Below are 19,800 nucleotides of genomic sequence, written 5' to 3' on the forward strand. Positions count from 1 at the left end.
ATCTCTACTTCAAGGCTCATCAATACATTGGCCCCACACTCTGCTTGAATTGTTCAGTGTTAGGCTTTTTCTTAGATCATCCCCTCCCTACCTTCTCTCTTCCTCTCAAATCACCCAGCCCACCTAGCCGGACTTTGTTTGCAGACTTGTCCTCTAGCCTACTCAAGAATATCACTCTAGGAGGAGAAAGCCCTCAAGGAAAACTGAGTGGGGGTATTTGCCTTAATCTGCATGCTTGCCAAGGTGAATATGACTAGACTACTATTTGCTGCTACCAGTGACCATTATTAGATACTTACCAGTGCCAAGGGCTGATTAAGGCGACGTAGAAGTCATTTCTAAATCTTTCTGCAATCCTGTTGGGTAGGTGGGATTACTCCTGTAATTCGACTGTATGAAAATACAGCCGCAGAGAGGTTCGTTCGTTTACTCCAGGTCACATAGCCAGGAAGACAGAGCCAACCAAGATTTACACCCAATTTTAATCTGGCTCCAAACTGGCTCTGACTCTGGTAAGGAGTGAGGGAGAACTGGCGGTGTCTGGGAGGGACAAAAAGAGAAGAGACGCCCCAGCTTGGAAGGGAAGGTCTAACAAGGTAACTGGATGGTGAAGTAGGGCAGGCATAGGGCATCATGCGCTTCGTCTGGGGCTGAAATAAAGGAAAGAAAGAAGGGGCTAGTGATGGTCAGGACTGCAGGCAATGGAGGTGGGCTGGGACGTGGGCACCTCACAAGAGACCCAAGGTAAGGCCGTAGCTTCTCCAGTTCTACTCACTAGAGACAGAGCAATGGTGTCTGCAGCCCAGGGGGACTGGGAGATGGCATTTCCACATCTCAAGCCCGCCGGCCTGGGCAGACTGCCAGAGTGGGGAGCCAGGGAAGCACCGAGGCAGGACAGATCATTATCAGAGGAAGGAAGCTCTGGCAGCTCCCACCAGCCTGTTTGTGACCAGCAGGCTCTGGGCCACGGAAGTCCCTTGAGGTCAAGGGAAATGTGATCCTGGAGCAGGGGGATGAAGCTGGGACACTCCCCTGACCCTATGCCTTCAGGCCAAAGGGATTTAGCCAGAGCCAGGCCCGGGGCCCAGGTCGGAAGAGCAGTGGGCTAGAGAAAGGGGAGGCCAATTAGAGAGGCAGAGAGAGAATGAATTAAGATCCCTGGAACACCTCATAAACAGCTCTTGGCTAGAGGGCTAGTGACCTTGATTGCAGCGGGCACAGGGCAACTGGCTCCTCAGAGCTCTCAGGGTACATTTCTTCATGGGTGAACTCTTACCCAGTTCTCTTGTCTCTGCTGAGGTCTCTCCTTTTTTGCCCAAGGGACAAGCACAAAGTGCTCTGTATTTTGAATAAGGAGACCTAGGTTCCAGTCCAGGTTCTGCTACTAACCAATTTGACAAGCTCTTCAATTAATTGCACTTTCTGAAAGCTCCATTTCCTCCCCCAAAGAAAGCCCATTATCCCTCTTGAGTCTATTTCCCAAGGGACTCATGTGGCAATGCCACGAAAAACCTAACATTTATATAGTATAAACATGGAGTGGTATTTCGTTTTCTTTCTTTCTAGCCATCTCTATGCACACAGGTCATGTCACCAGCATGTTAGTTGTGGAAGATTCCTAGTTCAGGAACAGGAACAGCTCTGTCCATAAATTTCATATCCTCCTTGTCCTTTCATTTCCTCCTCTTGTCATGCTGCTGTGAAAAGATGGGTCAGGAGAGAGAGATCCAAGGCATATAGACCAGGGAACCCATACTCCTAGCTTGCTCAGCCCCTCTCTTGGGGGATAAGCTCCTGGGAAAACAGCCACAGAAAGAGGAAAGGCCATCTCTTCTGGAGCTCAGCCCTCTCAGAAGAGACTGAGCTAGGAAGGGCCCTAAGAAATGGGAGGAAGATAACCTGTGGGCATATGAGGAGTGGCCTAGAGGACTAGAGAGAGAAGTCAGGTGTAGCACAAGAGGGAGGAAGGCCGAAAACCTAAAGGGTTTTGTCCAAGTGCACAGGAACCAACTTGAATTTCCTAGAGTCCCCTTTCTCAGGAGGGACACAGGCCACAATATTAAGAAGCAACCTTGGGGCACCTGGGTGGCTCAGTGGGTTAAGACCTCTGCCTTCGGCTCAGGTCCTGATCCCAGGGTTCTGGGATCGAGCCCCACATCAGGCTCTCTGCTCTGCAGGGAGCCTGCTTCCTCCTCTCTCTCTGCTTGCTTCTCTACCTACTTGTGATCTCTATCTGTCAACTAAATAAATAAAATCTTAAAAAAAAAAAAAAAGAAGCAACCTCGCCTCTCTTGGTGTTTGCACACTGGGTACTTCCTTGAGGTGAGCTCACATGTGCTCAGCGAGACACGGTTTTTGCTCTGATGGCAGTTTCTTCGACCCTTTTTGCAGGCTGCCGTGGGGGGTGTGACAGGTGGCGGTCACGCTGGAGAAGGTCTGATGCAGGAAGGTGTTGAAGGGTTTGCAGTGTTTTGTGTACTTGTTGACCTTGCCCATTGCAGTGTTGCCTCCCTGGGGCCTGGGCTGCACGTGCTGAATTTCAAACCACAGAGCCGAGGTCACGTTGCTGGGCTTGGCCCTGACTGGACCCTTAGGCACCCACAGCCACAGCAGCAAGGGCAGCAGCAGAGGGCAAGACCCTGTTCTGATGGCTGCCATCTCTCATAGGGAAGCAGGCAGGATGGAGGGCTGGGTTGCTGGGGACAGACAGCAGGTGGTGAGAAATTAGTCTTTCTGTCTGTGTTCTATCTCATCGTCTGTGTTCTATCTCATCACCGTTACTCTACCCTAAGTCTCCTTCTCCCCTCCCTCTGTGTCTCAACCCTTCTTCCTGCTCTGTTCGCCCTCCTCACCCACTGTGACCCCATCCCCCTCACCCCATATGCCTGTCTTCCCTCATCCTGTCCTTCTTGTCTCCCACTCTTTGTTCTGTCACTTCTTCAAGCCCCATCCCCCTTGTGTCCTTCTCCCTTGCTCTGTGTCTCATCCTCTGCATGAAACCACCCCATGTCCCCCGGATCCCCATTCTATGTCTCCATCCCCCACCTCACTCTCCTCTCTCCTCTATGTGTGTCCTTATCCTCTCCTCCTTTGTCTGTCACATCACTCACCTGCATCAGAACCCAGAAGGGTTCTGATCTGATCAGAAGGATCAGAATCCCTTCTCTGTCCTCTCTCCTCACCCAGGTCTCTCCACAGTCCGCACCTCCTCACTGAGTCCTTGCATGGCGGCTCCTGCTCTGGGGCTGAGGATGCCCTTACCTGCCACTGGCCTCAGATCACTTGCCTTTTGACTCCTTAAGAGCTGGCCTGAGCTATGTTGCTTCTGTTTGGGGCGGAATGGGGTACAGTTGGGGATCAGGAAATTAATCAAACATATGTACCTTTCCACCTAGATGTCCCAAATAAGTGGATACCTATGGAGCTAGTGTACCTGCCTGAACAGGTTCAGCAATGAGGAAATGTCACTCCCCATGCTCCAAGAGTAGATTTGGCCCCTGGCCACATGGTTTCAGTGACTCTAATAAAGCACCTGACCCAGGTGTCAACCCCAAATGCATTTCAGGGAGAACTACCATTTATCTCCTATATACATCTCTGGTTCATGGTTCTGGGAAGAGCCAATCCCTGTGGTGGTAAGAATAACTTTTTCTCTAACCTGAGGAACAGAGGGAATAGCCTTGAATATTGCTAGGTATGATTTCTTGTCATCAGGTCTTCCTGCTTATCTTTTGGAGGAGATGGAGATGGAGGAGACAGGGAAGCCGACGAATCATCACAGTCACAATGCCCAACACCACCCCAACTCAGCTATTCTGCAGTGATTTACTCCTCTGGTCACTCCTTGGTGCCACCGGAGCAGGGCCACCTGGCTTTACCTGGAGAAGGCTCCCAACACCTTTCATCCTTCATTCTCTTCCTTCCTACTTCATTGAGATTGGCAAAACTTAAACACTGTCCAAATTCAGAAATGCTGTTGGGGGTGGTGGTTGCTTCATTCTGCCTTAGGCCTTGCTCTTGTGTGCCCCGTCCCTTGCAGTAGTCATAGGTGTGCGGAGAGCCCGAGTTGGTACTGCTCTGGGTGCTCAAGTGAGCTTGGCAGATGGCACTCAGAAGCACTGAGACACTGAGGATTAGAAGTATCACACTCTGTGGGTGGGAAGATCTGGAAAACTGAGATTAACAGTTCTTTTGTTTTCAGGATTCACCTGTAAGTACTGGGTGATCTCAGAACACCAGGTTAAGGTTCACCTATGCAGTGAGTAAACAAATATTTCTCAAGTGCCTATCATGTGCTGAGGTGCTTGGGATAGATCAGTGAATGAAAGAGACAAAAATCCCTACCTTTGTGGAGCTTACGTTCCACCAGGAGAAAGATAGTGAAAAATAAATATACCCTTTGCTTGAAATGATAACTGCTAAAGACATAGGTAGGAGAAGAGGGAGGTTGGTAGGCAGTGATTTTTAAGTAGGGACATTAAAGGGGGCCCTTCTGGGACAAGGATGTGAATTTGAGAAAGTGAACTTATGGGGAAGAAGGGTCCACATTGAACAGCGCCGAGAGGCCAGATCATAGAAAGCCTCTGAGACCAGCAAAGACTGTGACTTTGACTTTGCACACACTGGGGAGGGTCCCCGAAGGTGGGAGGCCATTCTAAGCAGAGGAGTGAAAGGCCGTTGTGTAGATTGTAACTGGAGCAAAGCCACAGAGATGGTCTTGAGTGGGTGCCTGGATGGCTCAGTGGGTTACATGTCTGCGTTGGGCTCGGGTCACCATCTCAGGGTCCTGGGATGGAGGCCCATGTCAACACGCTCTTGGCTTGGCAGGGAGAAGCAGACTCCCTCTGTGATCTCTCTCATTTTTGCTCTCTCTCAAATAAATACAAAAAATCTTAAAAGTGGTCTGGATTGTAAAGTTTGTGTTCCGGTCCAGAAGTCAGAAGTTTAAGTCAGTAAGAGAAGGTTTTCATTTTTGAGGCCAGAGGACATCATTTTAGCAGATGGTGTGCGGAGGATGATTTTTGGAAGGAAAAACGATGTTGGAGGTGACGAGCACCGCTAGATGGGGACCGAGAACCAGGAGCAAGTTCCCACAGGCCTCTGGTTCCTGGGCTTCCCAGGGAGGCCTTGGCTGTGGGAACAGCATTTGCTGCTTTGTTAAGGAGCCTGAATCTCTGCTGTTTGGACTTCGGGAGGGAGAATTATGCCTCTGCTGCTGTAGAGATGCAAATGTTTGGAAATAAAATCCATGGTTTAAAGCAGACTGTGGACAGAATGCGGATCAGCACAGGCCTGTCCTGGACTGGAGGCCCGACTCAGGGGAGGGAGCGGGAGGCCAGGAGCTCATTTGAATTCTTAGCTGGGACTCCTCACTTCTCATTATTCTAGAGTGAGATGTTTCCAAACCACGACTTGCACTGCCCTGTGCTCTTGTGTTTTCCTGTCGTTATAATTATCCTAGTTTGCTCTTCAAGTCCATTACCCCGAATTCTCCAGAAGCCGGCTTGTGTGCTGTGTGGAAGTCAAACACTACCCTCCTATCTCAGGCCAAAAGGGGAGAGAGGAAAGGTTTAGGTTTGCATACAAAAATTAAAGAGTTGGAACTACCACCTTTACAACTCGAGCTGAAACCCTTACTTTGCCTCAGTTATTTGGATAAGGCAGGTGATTTCGTTTATTGATTGATTTGCCCCAACTCTCTCGACTCCAAGATCCGCTTCACTTTGCACTTGGGAGAATAATTTTGCCAGTTCTCCTTCACCCCATTTAAGGACTAAGAGGAAAAGATGGAGGAAGGGGGGACAAGATTAGGGAGAACAAAAGAGGTCAGGCATCAGGCCAAGGACTGATCAGAGAGTCTGGCAGAGGGGAAAAGAGAAAAATTAGAAAGGGGTGAGCAAGAAGACAAAATGGGGGGAGAGGATGGGAGGGAAGAAAGGCCCTCTCACAAGCAGCCTCTATCCCGGGAGATGAGGTAGCTACGCTCGCCTCCTCGTTCTATGGCCATAGTCATAGCTCTTGGCCCAATCCCTGCCATGCTACTCCCATGCCCATGCATGGATGCGTGCATGCCTGCGCGTGTGCGTGTGTGTGAGTTTAAAGTCACTGGGGCGGGTGTTGTGAAAATCCCAGCAGTGCCAGGTGGACCTCTGCCTGTCTTCCCCACAGGACAACAGCTGCTGCTTCCTCTGGCCTGCACTGAGAGGGGTGAGGGGAGCTGGCTGAGAGGAGGGCCGGGCCTGGACTGGTGCCCACCCTTCAGAGGCCAGCCTCTCTCGCTTCCGGAGTTCCACACAGCCTCTGGATACCGATGGAAAGCCCATGAGAGTTTCCCTCCAAGCAGGAGCAGATCCAAATTCTGTTATCCTAATTTTGTTTCTCCTAGGATAAATAAAGGTAATGGGCTCATTTCTGTAGACAGAGAAAGTGAAACAAACAGCAAGTTGGGGTCAGATGTGAGACTTGCTCTGGGTCTTTGAATTCTCATGACCTTTCCTGGAACAGCTGCGGGTCTGGAGGAGACGGCAGTGACAGAAGGTTGGAATCCTTGGCTCCCAGACCAACGCCTTTAGACAAGCCAGGATGTAGGAGAGGGGGACCTACTCTGGGATTGAAAGGCCTCATTAGGTCACTCTATCTCAGAAGCCACTGTCAGCCCCCCCTTTATCTACCTAAAATTCAGGTTCCTTAGCCTGATATTCAAGGTCTGCCACAATTTGGCAAACCCATCTTTTGAACTTTGTCTCTGACTTTTCTTCCACCGAGGCGCCTCAATTCTAGTCAAGCTGGTTTTCTCTATTTTCTTAAGCATACCTTTCATAATCCTCTTCCTCTCTACTCAACTCTTAACCATACCTTGAGATCCATCCCAAGGTCCCAGGATGACCTGCCCCCCACACAGAAAATTTGCTCCCATCCTCCCAATTCAGAGGGATTTCTTCACCTCTAAATTCCCACAATTCTGTCTTCAAGACGTATAATTTTCTGCCTTGAATTATCGGTTATTTCTTCATATGTATTTATCATTTTCCTTCAACTTAGATGATCTAATCTTCAGAAAAAAAGGATCATCTGTATTATACTTCTTTCCCACTTTCCACAGGGATAGCTTAGTGCCTTGCATATAAATGATCCTTAACTGATTCAACTTTTGGGTTAGAAGGCATTCATTTGTGCCCCTGAATGATCCCAGTCCCAGGTGGGACCACCAGCAACCTCAGCACTGGTTAGCAAATGGAGGAACTGACAGTGCAGCTCCTGGACTTCAACCCTGGGCTTAAGGTGAAGTCATGACAAGAAGGCTGAGCTGCATGAAGCAATCCTTTGGGTTCAAGGACAGCCCAGGAACTGCCCATGACACACTATGCTGGTTGGATCAATTTCGGTTGGACAGGGCAAAAAGTGACCTTGCTGAGATTGTGGTAAGTTCACTCCGGGCAAAATCTTGGGGTTCCCCTCAATCACAGGGAATCACTCCTGCACCTGAATGCTAGTTATTTGTTCTGGAAATGCTTATCACTGGGAAGGGAAGGAGGGAGAGAATGTGTACAGGACTACAGGCAGAGGGTCACCCTTACAAGAAAAACAACTCAAAAACACTCATTCCAGTGGTGAACATTCAGTGCTCTTCTTGCTGGTAGTAAAACCATCACTACTAAAAGCAAAATCTAACAAAAATATTTCTAAGTTCTGGAGAATTGCCAACCCTTTTCAATGTATAAGGCATAAGTAATTCTGCCCTTGTTAGAAAATCTGATTCACTCATTAGACCAGGGTTTCTTTTCTTTTTTTAAAAAGTGTATTTATTTATTTTTTAGTAGTCTCTGCACCCAATGTGGATCTTGAACTCAAGACCCTGAGATCAAGAGTCGCATGCTCTTCTGACTGAGCCAGCCAGGTGCCCCAGACCAGGGTTTCTCAACCTCAGCACTGTTTACATTTGGTCTAGATAATTCTTTGTTGCAGGAGCTGCCTTGAGCAATGTTGGATGTTTAATGGCATCCCTGGCCTCTACCCACTAGATGCCAGTAATCCCTCCCAGTTGTGACCACCCCAACATGACCAAATTGCCCACCCTTGCCCCCCTTTGAGAACTACGAAATTAGACATATGACCTTGAGCAAACTACTCTCTCAAACTTAGCTTCTTCATCTCTAGAGTAATTCTTGTGTATGTAAAGCCCAGTGTAATGAGGCAACAAATTCCACAAACCTCAGGCTTCGGGAGCAGATGAAACCATGACAAGGATGTTAGCATGAAAGCAGTAATGCTATGGATCAACACCTCAAAGATAGGATTTTATTTTCTTTATTTCTTAAAGATTTTACTTATTTATTTGACAGACAGAGATCACAGGTAGGCAGAGAGGCAAGCAGAGAGAGAGGAAGGGAAGCAGGCTCCCTGCTGAGCAGAGAGCCCAATGTGGGGCTTGATGCGGGGCTCGATCCCAGGACCCTGGGATCATGACACGAGCCGAAGGCAGAGGCTTTAACCCACTGAGCCACCCAGGCGCCCCAAAGATAGGATTTTAAAGGCCAGGCCACCAGAGTTGCAGTCTGGAACCTGAAGGCCCATCGCACACTGAGCACCTTTCCTTGTCCTGTGCTCAGGCCTTTCTAACATCTGCTTATATGTGCATCTTTCTTGCTAAGTTATACATGTAATCTGGGCTGGAGCTGTTTCATTTACCTTTATACTGCCCCCAGCATTTGTCATAGTGCTTGCTTTTCAGATGGTATTTAACAACTTTAAAATATTAATTAAAAAAATTTTTTAAGGTAATTGACACAGGGCATGGCTAGTAATAGAAAGCTTCATGGCTAGTAATAGTAATAGAAAGCTTTAATTAAAATATTAATTAAAAAATTTTTTAAGGTAATTGACACAGGGCATGGCTAGTGATAGAAAGAAAATAGAAGATGAATTTTAAGTCAGGTGTCAGAGGAGGCAGAGCTGGGATGAGGAAGGTCACTTGGATCATCTGGGAAATAAAAGAGGCTTTGCCGGTATTGAGTTGGGGGAAAAAACTAGTTGGTGTAGAACCCAGAAGATCATACCTAGTTATACATTGTTTATATACCGTGCGATAGTTAAAAGTCATGTTCATCTTGACCATCTCACTTTCTTCTTGCAGCCTCATGAGGTAAGGAAAGTATTCATCCTATTTCATAGATGAGGAAGCAAAAATTCAGTAAGTTTTCTGATATCAAGTCCTGAACTCTTTCCTCTATGAAGGGCTGTTTCATTTCTGTAACTGTGCGTCCAGGTGGTAGACCAGAATGAAGGAAGAGGAAGACCAGGAACCTTTCATGAAAAGTCCCTTCCTCTTTTCAGGGAAGCTACAGCCTTGAGAAAATAGGGAAGAGGAGGCATGCTTTGAGGTGGGAACAATAGTAGACTTCCTCAAAACCAACACTCGAGTCAGCCAGACTCAGGCAGCTCCTTGCAAGTCTTCCACTTGGTGTTGGCCCATAGACCTAGCCTGAAGGATACACATGAGCCACTGGCCTGTGTGTGGGCTTCACATTCACTTGTTTGGCTGTGCACACCTCCCAGAGGGTGGTCTTCCAAGCAGAAGCTTTTAAAACGGGATTTGCAGGTTGAGTCTTCACATGAACTAGCTCAGTGGAGCTGATGGGGGTAAGAGTGGTAGGAGGGAAGGAACAGCATCCTGGGTAAAGGAGGTGGCATAAGCCAGGATGGTGGAGGGGGTGGAGGGTGGCACAAATGGGGAAACAGTCATGGACGGCGATGTAGCTGGAGACATGGTGGGGGTCGGGTCATGGGGAGTCTTCTGTCCTACGAGGTGTAGAGCCTTACTGGAGTTGGAGCTCATGTGATGCGGAGAGGGGGGAGCCTGAGCAGGGAAAGACACAGGGATGGAAGGGACAGTTTCAGGAACAGTCTTAGATGTTAGGGCTGCGTGACTAATGGACTCATGCTCATATTAAGTACTCACCAGGTGCCAGGCACTGGGCTAAAATCTCTTGATATATATATTGTAATGAATTCTAATACTGCCATCATGATGTATAAAATATTACTCCCATTACTAGATGAAGAAACTGCAACTTACAGTGGTTTGTTTTTTTTTTTTTTTTTTTTTTTTTTTTTTTTTAGCAAACTTACATTGGCGATACACAGACTGTAAGTAGCAGAGCCAGGATTCAGCCAGGATTTCTGGTCTATTTGACTCAAAAGCCTTGCTCTTGGCCACCTTGCAGCCACTGCCTCCCCACAGGTGGAGTAAGGGAGGGGGAGGATCTAGGTATCACAGATTTCTCGTATAGGTAACCGAGGAAATGGGAGACAGATGACATAGGAGGAGAAGCAAATTGTTGGGGGGAATGGGTTCAGTCTGGACTCCAGTTAATGCTGTCAGGAAGAGCAACACCAGTATCCCCAATGCCTCCAGTACTCTGCACCACCCCCAAACTACACATTGGCCTTGGAACACTTGGGGATCTTTGTTCTGACTCCTAGCTCCATTCTCCAGGACAAGGATGGCAGGCTGTCCTACGGTGAAGCCCACCACCTGGACAACACCCTGTAGGGAAGTGAGGCGGAGAGGCCTGTGGAAGTCAAGGGCCATGGCTGGCAGGCTCTTTAGTTCTCAAGAAGCAACAAGTGTTGACAAAGAGAGTTAGGACAAACTACAGTAAGAATCTGATCCTCTGGTCTCAGGGGGCCCACACTTCCTCACGTTCAGGCTGTGCTGTCTAATCCCACCTGATAAGTTGGAAGCTTCGGGGTCAACATGCATAGGTTTCTGGGAGTGCTTGGACCCTGATAGGGCCTGAGGTTGTAGGTAAGAGAGTTGGCTAATAGTGTGATTGGGACCAGAGTGGAGGTGATGATGGGGACTGCAGGGGTCCACAATGAGGTCTCTGATTCTCAAGCCAGCACTCTAGTGGGCGACCCTTGTGTGCATGTGTGGCCTCCGGGTCAAGGGTGAGTGGGATGAGTGGCAGACCCTTTGTTCTCTGAGGGTCAGGAATAAGCAGCACTTTGTTCCTCAGAAACATGACAGTGCTTTCCTTCTCACCTTTCCACAGGAGCATGGCCTACAGACCAGAGAAAACATCAAAGAAAACCCAAGAACTTCGAGCCTTCTGGCAAGGAGCTGGAACTAAGTGTTCTGATGACAGCAGAAAGGAGGAAACCAGACAGCAATGTCTCTATCCTCCCACCCATCCAACCCCCTCAGCACAGCGGCTCCTCAAACTCAGGGGACACTCCCTCCTCCCAGACTGGTCATTGTCCAGAGAACTCTTTAGTTCCTTCTCACCTTTGGGCTGCCTTTGGCCTCAGGCAAGAAGAATTCCTGCTCCTGCACCACTGGTCTTCCAGCTCCTGTCCTTTCTCCAGAGAAGTCAGAGAATAGTAGTTTAGCCTGTTCCTTCTGTCCCCTTTGCATTTTTTAACCAGAAAGTTTGACCAGAGCCAGGGATAATCTGGAAGAGTCGCTCACCCAAGGACTGGTTGGATTTCTTATTCTGTAAGTGTTATAGTTCACAGACTGGGTGAAGCTGAGGCCCCGGGGTGGACCAAAGTTGTTGGGGGTGTGGCTGAAGGTGACCGGCCAGCTGGGTGAACTTGGGTAAGTGTCTCCTCTCTCTAGGACATGAGGACCTGATTTGGATGAACTCTGAAGTAGAGCCCAGCTGTTAGGTTATAGGGGAAGGCACATGGGAAAGGATGGGGAAATGCTGGAGGCTCTGGGAAGGGGCAGACAGTCACTCTAGACCCACCTCTGGTTCTAACTACTTGACTCTGCCAGCAGGAGGAATGGCACCATCTGTGGCTCGGCTTGTGTTTCTCCAGCTTGTTCTAGGACCAGCTCTGGTTGAAGACATCAAGGTGCCGATCGCCATCAGAAACTTCCGCATGTTACACATCGACTATCCCCGGGTTAGCTACCCAAAGGGCTTCCAGGGATATTGTAATGGTCTCATGGCCTATGTGCGGGGCAGAAAATGGAGTTGGTATTGCCCCCAAATCCATTACATGGTGCATGCTCCCTGGAGAGAAATCAATGGGTTCTGCAAGTACAGTGACAGCTTCTGTGAGAACTACAATGAATTCTGCACACTCACAGAGGACGCCATCCCCGTCACGATCTGCTCTCTGGTCTCTAGACAACCGCCCACGAGCTGCCACTACAATGACACCCTAACCAACCAAAGGCTTTACCTGCTCTGTTCTGGGAAGAATGATGCTGAACCGATAGGCATCATTGGCCTCTACTAGGAAAGGAAGGTTTTCATTCTGAACCACCCCCTACTGCCACCACACACCAGCCTGACCCTACTCCCGAACTTCTGATCCCTGGTATAAGGCTTCCTTCCTGACTTCACAGGCAGGCAGAATCCCCTCCCGAGATACAGGCAAGGTAGGACAAATGTCTTGAGCTTCAGTCACCATGCAAAGTTATACGGCCTTGTAGCCTCTTTCCAACTTGTTTACCTCCTTTCTTCCCCTACCATCCTCCCTCTCCCAAAGACAGTCTTACCCACCCAAGAAGCTGACTGTGTCCAGTTGGCAGTGACTATCCATCCACTGGGCCAGATCCTGAATCCTGGATGGAGGCCCAGAGCCTCAGCTCACACCATGGCAACAGGCACCCAGCTCCATGTCTCAACTCCCCATCCCCACCAGCCTTCTCTTCTTAGCTTTCCCCATCTCCCTTAGGACTCTCCACTCACTCAGCTACACAGTAGGTACCTCTAGCTTCAGGGACCTCCCTGAGACCCTTAGACTCATTCTAGCCTCACTTCTCCAGAAATCCTCAGTTCCCAGTCTGTTCCTCTCTATGAAATCATTGATCTTCTCTCCTCATCACCTGTTCTTTCCCTTCTCCTCTACCACAGAGCCCAGGGTAGTCTTTCTCTGACATTCCCAACCTCCTGTAGTTACCCTGTCTTCCTTTCTCTGACCCTTTTTCCTTCCACCCTTCTCACTGTGACTCACTGGAGTTTCAAGTTACCTTCTCTGACCTGTTCTCCCCAAGATTACTGCATCCCTTTTCTTCCAAAAGCTTCTTGATACATCTCCCCACCAAATCCAAGATCTGCCGCTGACAGGACAGAGCTGAGGTGAGCCTGGCTGTAGTCATGGAAGGTTTTAAAACCACATCTGAGTAATGTAAGACAAAACCACTGGGTGAAACTGGGGTAAAGGAGGGGCGCCTGGGTGGCTCAGTCGTTAAGCATCTGCCTTCCACTCAAGACATGATCCCAGGGGGCGCCTGGGTGGCTCAGTGGGTTAAGCCTCTGCCTTCAGCTCAGGTCATGATCTCAGGGTCCTGGGATCGAGCCCCACATCGGGTTCTCTGCACAGCAGGGAGCCTGCTTCCCCCTCTCTCTCTGCCTGCCTCTCTGCCTACTTGTGATCTCTCTCTCTCTGTTACATAAAGAAATAAAAAAAAAAATCTTTAAAAAAAAAAGACATGATCCCAGGGTCCTGGGATCAAGGTCTGTGTCAGGCTCCCTGCTTTGTGGGAAGCTTGCTTCTCCCTCTCCCACTCCCCCTGCTTGTGTGCTCCCTCGCTTGCTGGGTCAATCTCTGTCAAATAAATAAATAAAATCTTTAAAAAAAGAAAGAAACTGGGATGAGGGGTATGTGGGACCTCTCTGTACTCTTTTTGCATCTTTCTGTGACTTTATAGTCATTTCAAAATAAAAATATAAAAACACATCTAAATCAGTTCTGATTTCATTCCTTTTTCCTCAGCACACTAGAACTCCCACTCTTGGAGTCCTGGAGGCCACCCACCTCTGGTTGTCTTCCTGGGTTACCCTTAGCAGTGAGTAGGATCTTCTGTTTCATGTGTACTGCGATGGAGGTTGGGTGGGGTAAAACTCAGTTCTGGGCTGGTTGTTAAAAATAGATTCTCTCATCCCCCCAGCTCAAACACACTCATAATAGTAGTCAACCTGAGTAAGTTCTTGGCCCATTTTAGCTAGTTTCTATTTCTCCAACAAAATCTGGACTACAACAGATGAGAAAGGTAGAGAGACAGGGAAGGGTCTGGCTGGTGGTGTCAAATCAGGAACTGCTACTCTTCTCTGGGAGATAAGGACAGTGGATACCAGTGACATATGAAAGCAAAGGCACACATACTTTTTGCCGCCACATCTGGTTTGTCTTTTACCTCCAAATATATTCCTCAGCTCTGATCTTAGAAGCAGTTGTTGAAGGGAATGCTAACTTCTGGCTGGGAGGCATGAGGCTAAGTAGAGAAAGGGTGCAGAACTGGAAACCCTGACTTCTTGGGCTCTCTCTTCTCTCTGCATTGATAGGCCCATCTATCCCTCATCCTGATGGAAGACAAAACTCATTGGCTGCTGCACACACGGATGTTTATTGTTCCCTAGGGTCCCTGGTGTTTAAGATGCTGGGCTGAGGACTGATTGACCCTAGTTGTTGAGGCTACTTCTTATTTGCTGCTCTTCTTGTCATAGGTGCCAGCACCCTTGTAGCCACTCACATAGCCTGAGTTGTCAGTTGTCTCTTCCCGTCCTGCGATGCCTTTGCCCTTGCCACTCTCGTCAAAGCGCTCCTTGTGGGTGCCCGTGTATTTGCTGGTGTCCGTCAGCCGGCTCACCCCACCCACTGTCGTTGCTTTCTGCAAGCCAGAGGAGGACGGGTCTGATCCCTCTCCTCCCCTTTGATGTCACACCCCTTCTCTAAAGATGGCCTCTGATTCTGCTAATACTCATCACTCTGTTCTACCTTTGGGATAGGGCTGCTTTCTCTAGGGCCCAGATGCAGCCAGGGGTGAGAACTGTAACAAGAGCCATCCACACATGAGAGTGGAGGAGTTCGGTGTATGGGAACCCATTTGGGTGGTGTGTGGATTTTTCTATTTTCAAGGGAGTTATTGTGACCAGGCTGCAGCCAGAGGACATCAACCCTAGATCCAATATGCAAGGTTCCTCCTATTGGGAGGGCCTTATTTGAAACCCAGAGTAGAGGGAACTTAAAATAGAGAGGGGACAAATAGGGAACAGATGGTGGGTGAGAGGCAGGAGGTCAGAGATTACAGGTCGGGATCAAGTAGCAAGTCCTCTGCACTAAGCATTCCCCCAAAGCCATCTGGACACTTGGGAATGAGTCTAAATTTTACTATTAAAATAGATGTGGACCCCTATCTGGGCCACAAGTTCCTCATCTCTGAAACTAGTAGATGATCTCTAAACTCTCTTCCAATACCAGCAGGGCACCAGAGGCTTCCTGCCTTGTCTCCCTACAGTATTACTAATGGTAGAGGTGAGGAACATTGGTAGGTGGATTGGGAGGCAGGGGCAGCAGGGATCTAGGGAAATAGGGTCAAGGGTGAGAGATGAAGCATGTCACTCACAGTAACACCAGTGGTAGCTGGATCCTTGCCTTCCATGAGTTTAAAAATGCTCTCCAGAGCTTCATCTGGTTTCTTGTCCTTGAATCGTTTCTGGCCTAGTTCCTTCATTGCCTCCTGGAACTGTTGAAATGTGATGGTTCGGGCATTCTTGGCCCTGGTTAGTCAGACAGAAACCCAGAAACTCTGGAACATGAACTCATCACCTTCCGAGGTCCAACCCTCCCCTTACTCGAATTGGCCTCTTGACATTGAGTGTCCTGAGGACAGGACACTCAGGACACTGAGGACAGGGCCAAGGACTTAGTAGGTGCTCAGTAGACCCACTACGCGTGTTCTATCCCATGGGCCCTTCCATGTCCCACTGTCTTGTTGGTTCTACTCACCACCCCTACCTCCCATCTCTGGTCCCTTACTTGACTTTGCTGAATACGATGTCCACATCAGTGGAGGTGACTGTCTTGCCATCCATGATGCCACAGTCTTTGCATAGTTTAGAGAAGTTTTTGTTGTTTATTTCAGCGCCACTGCTCGACGATTCTCCGAAGACAGCAAACCGCTGGAATGTTCTCCCTGCTTCTGATGCCATAATCAACTGGAGGTGGGGGAGGAGAGTAGGGGGGGAGACTTGGGGGTGAAGGAGGAGGGGATGGGAGGACTGAGGAGTAATAAGGATGGGGGTTAAGATAAAATCAGGATCAGTAATAGGAACAAAGTCCCTCTTCCCTGTCCCTCTCTTTCCTCGTCCCCCTCCCTCACATCCTACCTACTGTTCCAGCACTAGGGGTATTAGTGTGGATCCTACGTGCTGAATAATCACCACTACCACCCACTTCCCCACCACTTTTGTGCACCTAAGAGTACCCGGATGGTGTCTGACCCTTCCCAGCCTTTGTTTATGTGTGTGCACGTATGTGGGAGCTGGTTGACTGGAGAGACTGTGTGGCAATGGGGAAACAGACAGGGGAGGAGAGGGAAGTTTCTATGACCTCAGCAGTGTTTATGTGACATCACGCCCAGAGACATCCCTAGTCTTGGTAGAGGGGTCTTTTCTTTTCCCCACTTTGCATGCTACATTGAGCGAGCTGCCAACCTTCTGATCTGTCCAGTTGATCAAGCTCTCCCTCATCATTCCAGCCCAGCCTGACCCAGTCTTCTGGGTCCTGGTCAAATTGGTTTATACTCTGCCCCAAAGAGCTGAGAGGAGCCGTGGGAAGGGGTTAATGAAAACAGGTTGGCATAAGTCCAACAGTGCCCTCCTTTTTAGTCTTGAGCTCAGGATAGTGACCGACATGGAGAATCCCAGTGGCTTTGGCAGACCAACCTCAATAAGAACTTTAAATGGCTTCCAGTGTTGGGCCCGACATAGAAAGAGCACAGGCTTTGGGGTATGACAGATCTGGGTGGGTCAAGGTGAGTGAAGTCAGAGTGAGGGTGAGTCTCAGACTCTGAAAATCTTCCAGATAAGCTTCTGTGCAGGTCAGGGATTTCTCTTCAAACTGTTCTCTGGCTAGAAGCCATATAGATGGATGAACTTTAGGAATTCTTAAATAGAGCAACTGGGTTGGTGACTTACCTCCCCTTCCCTTCTATTCAGCCACCAATTTCTGTGAATGTCACTTCCTTGTCTAACAAACCCTCTCTTTCCATTCCTATTGCTCCCACATTTAGTCAAGCTCTTGTTATCTCCTATCTAGTTGATTTCCCTGGCTTCTAAAGGATCTCTCTCCTAGGGGCACCTGGGTGACTGAGTCAGTTGAGTTGATTAACTCTTGATATCAGATCAGGTCCTGATCTCAGGGTTGTGGGGTTAAGCCTGCCTGTCGTTGTGCCCCTCACACTGTGGGGAGTCTGCTGAAGATTCTCTCTCCCTCTGCTCTTCTCCGCCCCTAAAATAAATAAATCTTTAAAAGAAAGAAAGAACGAAAGAAAATCTCTCTCCTAAGTGGAATGCCCCCCCCATAATTCATCTTTATCACTCACCCATCAGATTAATTTTCACAAAACTATTTTTTATCCATTAATCCTGCTCAAGAACACTCTAAGGATCTCCAGTGCCAAGACTCTGTGCCTATCATTCAAGGACTTTCATCCTAGGGTCACAATTTTACCAAACAACACCCATCTCTCATTAGTGTTAATTCATCAGGGACCATATGGCTTGACAGTCTACCTCAGTGGCAAGAGCATAGCCTTGGAGTGGAATAAATCTGGGTGGGGATTTGAGTTCTGGGTTTGTCATTTACAGCACTAGTTGGTTGACCTTGGGCAAGTGACTAAGGCTTCTGTTACAGAAATCTCTGAGCCTCATTCAGTTCCTCACCGGTACTGTGAAGACAATAATAGTACTGTAGAATAATATATAGGAAGTACCTTGCACATAGTAGTTAATATTCAATTCTTCAAAGTAACTTGTGTATTTCTGCCCTCAAACTTTCCCTCATGCTCTCTTTCTTCCTGGATACAATGTTCCTCTCTCCCACTCAAATACACTGTGGTTGTACTCCTCATGGGGTGGTACACCATGGGAACAAAACCCTTTTCTTCCTCTGAATTATACCAAGATAATGGTTCCTAGCCTGTAGGCTGTAGTCTCCTGGGGAAAGGATTTCTGAATTATTGCAAGGACCCCTGGAATCTATATGTACACAGAACACTAATCATCAACTGAAAAAATAATATGCTTTGCACACATAGATATTACTATATACATAGGTGTTACCATTATCAGAATTTTATACAAACTGGGGTGTCTAGCTGGCTTGGTTAGTAGAATATATGACTCTTGATCTTGGGGTTTAAGTTCGAGCCTCACTTTGGATGTAGAGATGACTTAAAAATAAAAATCTTTTAAAAAAGAATTCTCTACAAACTCATTTAAAAGTATTGCTGAATTCATGGTTTGTCTCCATCAGAGGATACTGAAACCATCAAGTGGGAATGGAAATCTCTGATCTCCCACTTGAGAAGGGTGGGAAATGATTGCCATAGGATTTATTGCCTAAACAATTAATCTTGTATAAGCATAATTTTTCTTAACATTTTTCATATTTATTACTTCTTCCACCTACTCCACCATAAACTTCTAGAGAGGTCATGTATGACTACTTGCCACAATTCTCGGAATTGCATGCATACACTGGCTTGAGCACAGTAGGTACTTAAAAGTGTCGCTTCACTGAAGGTATAGTTTGAAGCTGCTTCTGGCCCAAGGGTTAGAGAGAGATTACCCTGGTTGGGCCACTTAGAGCTGAGCTGTCCTGGGACCTGCCCTGGTGGAGAAGAACCCTACCTTAGGGCTTCTGCCTCATTTTTGCCTCTGGGAGTCTGAGACCCCTAGGCGGCTGAAGCAAACAGATCCCAGTGGAAATTTCCCACCTCCTACCCGCCACACGCCCCTGCGTAGGCCCCTTATCAGGTTCCCCCTGAGTCATCCTGACCCAGAGACGAATTTAGATGCTGGAACCTCCAGGTCCTTCCCTCCCCCACTCCAAGTAATACTACTTTAGACACATCTGAGATGGTGGCAGGGAAGGCGGAGGATCTTGCTCTGGGCATTCTTTCTTCCTCAGCTCAGCTCACCAGGAGGGCATTCTTTCTTCCTCAGCTCAGCTCACCAGGAGGGCTGGTGAGATCTCTCTGCTGTCTTACACAGCTTATCTATGATCCCAATGCCAGCAAGCTTTTCCTTGTCCAGGAGAGTGTTAAACTGGCATCCAGAGGGGAGAGGGGACTAGGCAAGCTGCCAGGATGCCCAGCTTCTGGGCCAGTTTCTGAGGGAAACAGTTATGAAGAGAGTGGGGGAAGGGAACAGAGGAAAACTTCCGTGCTCCAAACTGGGAGAACGTATGGGGGTCCTTTAGATGTGAGGTTGTTGAAAGCCCGGTTTGATCCTGACCAGTTCTCCTACTCTGGGTCACCTCCTCCCTCTTGGCCCCTCCTTCTTTCCAACAGACCCTGCCAAGTGGGGATGAAAGGGGCATTGATGTTCCTTGGAGGGGAGGGGGGTGTGAGTGGGGAGGGTGGTGGTGGTGGGGGGTGGTTCCCAGGCAGGAGGGGGGAGGGAAATTTGGGGGTCTTGGGGGGGCAGTCTGTGCTGGTGTTGCGGTTGGCAGCTCCAATTCCATTGGCCATTGTTCCCAACTGGCCTGCCGCCCAGCCCCCGAAATGGTAACCAGGCCGAAGGAAGATGGAGTGGGGACCCTGGCAGGGAGAGGGCGCTGGAAGGGTGCAGGTGGGGAGAAATTCAATCTGGTTTCCTTGTGCTTAAGACAACTTCGGAACCCCACGGAATCCCCACCCCCCCCCCCCGCCCCCAACTATTCCATTCCAAGTGGCCTTCCTCTAGGACCACAGGGAGGGTGCATCTACTGTTGGGGGGAGGACAGGGTGAGTGAGGACGGCAAACCCACCCCAGGCCCTAGAGGGACACGCAGCAGTCC

General features: G+C 48.7%; 3 protein-coding genes across 3 annotated transcripts; 1 reads left to right on the forward strand and 2 right to left on the reverse strand.

The window, feature by feature from the left end:
• Positions 1 to 1,977: 1,977 nt before the first annotated feature.
• LOC123943315 (ribonuclease 7-like) lies at positions 1,978 to 2,658 on the reverse strand. The gene is given in 3 exon segments (XM_046007365.1): positions 1,978 to 2,081; positions 2,282 to 2,402; positions 2,404 to 2,658. Coding segments are annotated over 3 exon segments (480 nt in total).
• A 7,459-nt stretch (positions 2,659 to 10,117) lies between these two features.
• On the forward strand, positions 10,118 to 12,300 carry RNASE13 (ribonuclease A family member 13 (inactive)). The gene is made up of 3 exons (XM_046009810.1): positions 10,118 to 10,146; positions 11,055 to 11,599; positions 11,780 to 12,300. The coding sequence occupies exon 3, from the start codon at positions 11,788 to 11,790 to the stop codon at positions 12,247 to 12,249; it is 462 nt and encodes a 153-aa protein (XP_045865766.1). The 5' UTR covers positions 10,118 to 10,146; positions 11,055 to 11,599; positions 11,780 to 11,787; the 3' UTR covers positions 12,250 to 12,300.
• Positions 12,301 to 14,376: 2,076 nt separating this feature from the next.
• On the reverse strand, positions 14,377 to 15,963 carry TPPP2 (tubulin polymerization promoting protein family member 2). Its single transcript, XM_046009917.1, has 3 exons — positions 15,775 to 15,963; positions 15,362 to 15,515; positions 14,377 to 14,626 (listed from the first exon to the last, which is right to left on the reverse strand). Exons 1-3 carry the CDS (start codon positions 15,945 to 15,947, stop codon positions 14,438 to 14,440), a joined length of 516 nt encoding a protein of 171 aa, XP_045865873.1. The 5' UTR covers positions 15,948 to 15,963; the 3' UTR covers positions 14,377 to 14,437.
• Positions 15,964 to 19,800: the final 3,837 nt, after the last annotated feature.

Source organism: Meles meles, chromosome 6 (assembly GCF_922984935.1).
Source record: "Meles meles chromosome 6, mMelMel3.1 paternal haplotype, whole genome shotgun sequence".
NCBI classification, from domain to species: Eukaryota; Metazoa; Chordata; class Mammalia; order Carnivora; family Mustelidae; genus Meles; species Meles meles.

Coding starts and splice junctions, on each gene's coding strand:
- RNASE13 (XM_046009810.1), top strand. CDS start 11,788: ATGGCACCATCTGTGGCTCGGCTTGTGTTTCTCCAGCTTGTTCTAGGA.
- TPPP2 (XM_046009917.1), bottom strand. CDS start 15,947: ATGGCATCAGAAGCAGGGAGAACATTCCAGCGGTTTGCTGTCTTCGGA. Junction 15,516..15,774: donor ATCGTATTCAGCAAAGTCAA/GTAAGGGACCAG, acceptor CTGACTAACCAG/GGCCAAGAATGCCCGAACCA. Junction 14,627..15,361: donor CAGCTACCACTGGTGTTACT/GTGAGTGACATG, acceptor TCTGGCTTGCAG/AAAGCAACGACAGTGGGTGG.